This window comes from Rattus rattus, chromosome 4 (genome assembly GCF_011064425.1).
Source record: "Rattus rattus isolate New Zealand chromosome 4, Rrattus_CSIRO_v1, whole genome shotgun sequence".
Lineage (NCBI taxonomy): Eukaryota > Metazoa > Chordata > Mammalia > Rodentia > Muridae > Rattus > Rattus rattus.
The window spans coordinates 119181766-119188202 of record NC_046157.1 but is presented as its reverse complement, the minus strand read 5'-3'; the positions used below and the strand labels follow the sequence as shown (position 1 = coordinate 119188202).

General features: G+C 47.2%; 1 protein-coding gene across 1 annotated transcript; it reads right to left on the bottom strand.

Moving 5' to 3' along the window:
- On the bottom strand, positions 1–6110 carry Gpr45 (G protein-coupled receptor 45). The gene has a single exon (XM_032901026.1). The coding sequence runs from the start codon at positions 3229–3231 to the stop codon at positions 2110–2112; it is 1122 nt and encodes a 373-aa protein (XP_032756917.1). The 5' UTR covers positions 3232–6110; the 3' UTR covers positions 1–2109.
- Between the last annotated feature and the right edge of the window lie 327 nt (positions 6111–6437).

The following is a 6437-nucleotide window of genomic DNA, read 5'->3' as shown; positions in this document are numbered from 1 at the left end:
TACACTGAAAGAGCCATAATACTTTATTTAAAATATATACAAAATTATTACTTTGAAACATATATATTACTATCCAACATATATCATATAACACACATTGATGTAAATTTTGGTACCTTCATTCAGTTTTGTGATTTCTCTTTGTTCAAGGTTCCTGAAAAATTTCTCTATAATACCACTGGAGGAGAGGTGCCCACAGGCTTGACCCCCACAGTGGTCCGGCAATCCTCTCAGGCACCATCGGGCCCTGTGAACTCCACCCATGGAAGCTGAGGCTAACTTTATCCTGGGGTGCCGAGACAGGCACAGGATTGGTGGCATCAACTTTGATACACCACGCACCAGTCCCATCTTCTCTTTCTTTCCCTCTTTTCTGATAGAAACGGGTCAGTCATTTCCTTGACAGACACGCTTCCCTGGGCTGAACCTAACGTAAGTTATGTTCTCGCCACACCCCAGCTTCCTTCACTGTCTCCATCACCACAGAGAGTGGGAGAGCAGGGAGCTGGCGTCTGAGTATGACCTGGAGAGAGTTAAGAAATGAGCCAAGTGGGCTGAGTTCTCACACTCCTGAGATAAATCAATTAGGTTTGGGTGCAGTCCAGCCTTTTCCCACCATTATTACTTGCACAGTGCATTTCATCCAGCAGGCACTTAATAAATGCCCATCTATGGGTGAATACATGAATGTACAGGTCCTGGTGATTCCAGGCAGGAACCATCCAGTCGGGAATCTAGGGGACTTATCGCTTCTTAGCCTTTTGGCTAAGATAAGGGTAGAATGAAGGGGACTGGAACTATGTAGACCTGTTTCCTCCTTTAACAAATGGGTAAACTGAGGCTGACAGAAGGATGAAATGAGCAAGATTACTGACTGGTCCCTGATGAGAGTCAGACCTGGAATCAGATTTTCTCAATTTCTCCCTCTCTTCAGATCTGACTTTGTATAGAGAGCTCAATGGACCCACTGCTGTGCCCCAGATTTGCAGGGCTCGCCTTCCTTCACTGGAAGCTGTCATACTGGGTGGCCACAAGCATAGTGGCCAAGTGTAGGGTACAAGCAAAACATCCCCACTAAGTAACTTCACTCCCAGGATCAGGTTCTGGGCAAGAGGATTTGACAGCAGCAGTGGACATGAGTGAGGTAGGAGGAACAGAGGTGGATGGGTATAAGCCCCACTTTGGGGAGGGGTGTCTGTTCTGTCCCTATAGCAATTCTGGCGCTAATGTGGATTTGGTGCCTCACGAGGCTCTGGGTTATCCAGAGATGTGTAAACAAAGCCAGGACCACTGGCTGCTTCTGCTTCTGAGAGCGAGTCACTACAAACATTTGCCCACTGGACGAGGGACACTAGGTATGTTCTTAGCACACTGGAAAGGATAAAAACAAAGGGACCAAAGGGGGGACAGGAACAGATGAACAGGAACTGTCGGGCTAGCCAGATGTATGAGGGGTGGGCACACATCTGGTGCCTGAGTGTCTAGGTGGACTTCTCATTTTAGTTAAGCTATCACAAAGCACATTTTTGAACTTTGGGCCACTAACGCCACCACCACCTGCCACTGGGGACCTCAAGAACATTCCAATCTCAACGTGATTTCTTTCTAGAAAGGATAACTTTACGTGAGCAGAAACACAGAGTTAAACATTATGAAGACCTTTGCACCATACCCAGGCCCTGCAGATACAACTCTGAAGGATGCTGGCGTCAAAGTGAACAGTGGCCACCATGATCTGCCACCAGGGGCTTCTCCTGAGCATGTGGAGTGGGGGCTTGGATAAAAGTGATATGTTCTATTGATAGATCCTCTTCTTGCCCCACCCTCAGCCAGTTTTGTTTTTTTGCTTCCCCCACCCATCCCTTCTCACTTTCCAGCCGACTTCTGCAAGCCCCTATTCCCATGAGAGCTATATATGGTTTTTCTGAGAAAAAAATAATAATAATTCGTCTTATGGAAATTGGAAAATTGAAAGCCACAGATCACCTGGTAACAAATGAGTACCTTTGTGCTTGTGTAGTCACCACAAAACGCAGACAACTAAAGGCTAGGGAGCAGAGTCTGGGCCCGGACCTTTTGAGTGGTCTTTGGCCTGCTCTGACAAGCTCCCTAGACAGTGGATTGGTTTTCGTTGCACACATAGACGGTGCTTGGCTGGATTTTCCTCTGGATCCGCTCAGGCACTTTAGGGAGGATTTGGAAGGTTTGGGGAAGCAACTCTATGCAGGCCTCGCGGAATTTCTTGATCCTCCAGCAGTAGACGATGGGGTTGAAGACAGACTTGAGGTAACTGAGCCACAGGACGCACGTGCTGGTGGTGTAGAAGGAGGCGCTGTAATAGAACCGCCGGCTGAACGCAGACAGCAGGCTGTAGACCGAATGCGGCAGCCAGCAGAGCGAAAAGCCCACGAAGAGGATGAGGATGGTGGTGAAGGCCTTGGTTTTGAAGCTCAGGTCCAGGCTGGCCTGCTGCTGCTGCCGCCGAAGACGTCTCAGGCCAGCCCCGGACAGATGTCTGAGGTCCAGGCTGTCTGACTGGTTGTGCACACGGACAGCATTCTTCCGCACCGTATTGAGGATGCACAGATAGGAGCACAGCATGACGCCGAAAGGCGCAAAGAAAACTGCCACCACTAGTGTCACCACATAGGCACGTTCAGCTGGGAACTCAGTGTAGCCCAGCACGCACTGTGGGGCCCGAGCAGGCACCTCCATGAACGTCCAGCCAGTGAATGAGGGCGCAGAGATGCAGAAAGACAGCACCCAGGAGGCCGCGATGATCACCTTAGCTCTGCGTGGGTTCAGCTTGTCCTGACGCTGCACGATGATGAGAAATCGGTCCACGCTAATGATAAGCAGGATGGCCACGCCCTCCAGGACAAAAAACCAATAGAGAGTAGCTGAAAGCCGACAAAAGTGGTCCCCGAAGTGCCATCGAACAGTGACGAGGGTGATGGCGGTGAAAGGCATGCAGCATAAGGACAGCATGATGTCGGAGAAGGCCAGGGTGGCCAGCAGCAAGTTGATGGCTGAACGCATGGCTGGCCTCTGGTACACGATGATGCAGACCACCGTGTTGCCGAGGAATCCTACCACGATCATCAGCAGCATCATTATTGCCAGCGAAATCCTGAGCGGTGCGGACAGTGGGGTCGCCCCGGGGTCCAGAGTGTTGCTCGCGTTCAGCAGCAGATGTTGGTACGTCCCGATGGGCGTGCTGTTACAGGCCATCCTGAAGAGGAACTCGGAACCTGGATAGACGTGGCTTCAAGGGAACCCTCCAGCACTCCGGTGGCTTTCATTTTCTGTCTGCTGGCTTCATCTTCTCATTTGATGTTGCAAGGTTCTCAAGGGCCCTTAAATCGTTGGGCGAAAGCTTTCTTTGGGGGTGCTACCTGGGTTTTGTGATGTGTCAGTCACATCCTTGTCTCTGCAGCAGCCATGTGCTTGCACAGCTCCCTAGGACGCTACAGCCTAAAGCAAGCAGAGAGAAGAATCAGATATCGGAAAGCCGGTGGGATGAAGCATTATCTAGTTTTTGCAGGTATCAGTGGTCTAACTTGTGTGAGGTTTTCATGCCTCTGCATCCAGCCCAGGAAATATTCAGAAAATTCCAGTGGAGTCTGTACTGAACACGCAGGCTCTCCCTCCCCACTGTTTTCTAAACAATGCGACTATTTGCATACCATTTACATCATAGCCCGTCATCCATAATCTGGGGATGAGTTAGTGTCATATGCCAACCCCTCCCAAATCTTCTGCAGGAGACTTGAGAACCCAAGGTATTAATCTGTAAGGGGACATTGAAACCAGTTCTTGGTGAATTCCCATGGACAGGAGAGCATCCAGAAAAAATGACTCATGTGTTTCTGACTCAGGATAAAGGTTGGTATTTACAAACGTTGAGTCTTGTCAAGCAGCTTAGGAAACTCAAGCCGTTAGCTCTCCTCTGGGCATCGGGAAGCACTGCCTTGTGGGTACTTTGGAACTACTATTTATATAGTTTGGCTTGGATTTTATGAGCAGCAATGAGGCTTTGAGCAAACCACCTGCTTTGGAAGGCCAGTTCCAGGAGGACAGGGATCTGGCCTGTTTTAATCTGTTTGTCCCCAGCACCTAGGACAGCACCTGGCTCCTTGATGAAGAGACGAGTAGTTTTTGTATTCTGTCACCTTACCACTGATTTATCTTTTCTTTCTAAAGAGAAGATTATAACTATCATTTATTGAGCTTATTTTTATCTGAAGAATTAAAAGTGGAGATTAAAAAACAAACACATAGCAAAATTAACCAGACTCAAAGTCTCATGTTTTGAGGTGACCTTCTGGAGGTGTAAATGGCATTTGAACAGGTGTACACATTTATATCTCAATAGTGACTGGGACAAGTGTATACCTCAAAACTGTGACTACCATCAAGGCCATAAACATAGTCATCAACCTGAAAGTTGGCCTTCTACCCTCTGTACTGAGATCTATCCTCTGAGAAAAAGCTTTTAATATGCTTTTACTAAAAAAATTTTAAGTATGTTTGATTAATTTTGAGACAAGTCAAATTCACATTCATATGGAGAATGTTATGAGAAAACAGTGACCTTGTGTATATCCTCTGCCTGGTTTCTCTGGCAGCAACACTTCTGACAAGTGCATAGATGCTGTAAGAGTCTTCTTAGAAAACACTGAGAAGGAGGGGAGAGGGCCAGTTCTTAAAAAAAGAGTGTCAATTTTTATTGCTTTTCTCAGGGATTTTGTGTCCAGGAATGGCATCCAGGAGCCAAGGTCTGGAATCTGTTGTCTCTGCTGAGTGAAATGGATCCTCCCCTGTGTATCCATTCTCTAAATAGTCTCACTCACTAATCCCTTTCAGACTTCCTCATCTAGGACATATCAGGCCCAGGTACAGAGTAGCAATGTGTGTATCATGTGGTGGAAGGCTTACTGGAAGCAGCACTGTTGCCATTTAAGCCCAGGCAAGCCAATTCCATTGTTACAATGACTACTGTTTCACGTATAAGCTAATCACATTGTTACAATGACTACTGTTTCACATACACAGTATAATCATGATCACACATTTTCCTGTGAAACAGACCTAATAGCAGCATGTATTGAAGTCCCATCAAGACTGCAGCTGCTAACTATTCCAAGATGGTAGCCTTGGGAAGTCTACTCTAGAGCCTGAGCATGATGAAGCAGACTCCAGGGGCTTTGCTGGAAATAGGAACTAGGAGTTTGCAGCAGCTCCAACTGCTGAGAGAGATGACAAAGTAGTATGTAGACAAGGCCATAAGTGTGCTGGAGGCTCTCTTGTCCCCTCCAGTCTCCCTGCCCTCTCAATCCAGACCTTACTTAGAAGGATGGACCCTCGTCCATGAAGAGGTGGGAGGAATAAGGTCTATTCTGCCCCAGCTTCCTTCTGGCTGGTTGCAAAGCCCTAGCTGCTGGGGACAGCTGTGCCCTACAACCTGGCCCTCTTCTCAGGCTCTCCATTGGTTTCCTGTCTCCTTGCAGTTCTCCATCACTTCCCTTATCTTATCTCACCTTCAGTGAGAAACTCTCTATTGAGTTTCTTCACTCACACTCTACTGAGAACTCTGCATGTATCCATTTTCAGCACCACGCCAGAGGGCATCCAAACAGAAGTTACAAGGAAACAGAAAGGTAGGAGTGAGTGGTTAGAGTGGGCAGAGGCTATGTGTGTACATGTGTTCTGTCACATTTTTATAAGTATCCTTTTAGTATTTACTCCTTTCCCTGTGTTTAATGGATGACTTAGCTTTTTTTTTTTAAACTGATCCCTTATCTGCATCTTTGCCATCTCCCCACAGATAGCTGCTTCTAGCAGTTTCTAGCTTGAGTTATGCCGCTGGTGCTCACACAGTGATGGAGGACAAGCTTGCGTCTTAGTTCTTGACTTACTCACTTTAAATGCTATTGTTCTCTCACCACTGTAAGCCAAGGTTGAGCTCGTTCTATCGCCTCACTGTGGTGGTTTGAATGAAAACAGCTCCCATAGGCTCACAGGAGGTGGCGCCATTAGGAGGTGTGGCCCTGTTGGAGTAGGTGTGACTTTGTCAGAAGAGTGTCTCTAGGGGTAGGCTTTGATGTTTCCAAAGCTTAAGCCTGGTCCAGTGGCGCTCTCTCTCTCTCTCTCTCTCTCTCTCTCTCTCTCTCTCTCTCTCTCTCTCTCTCTCTGCTGCCTGCAGACTGGATGTAGAACTCTTAAGCTCCTTCTCCAGCATCGCATGCTACCATGCCTTGCACTATGATAATTATGGACTAAACCTCTGAAATAGTAAGTCACCCCTAATTAAATGTTCTTCTTTATAAGAGTTGTAGTGGTCATGGTATCTTTTCCCAACAATAAAACCCTAACTGAAACACTATTAACTTCCGAATGATTGATGAAGTCATCTGAGTAACATTGTAACTATAAGA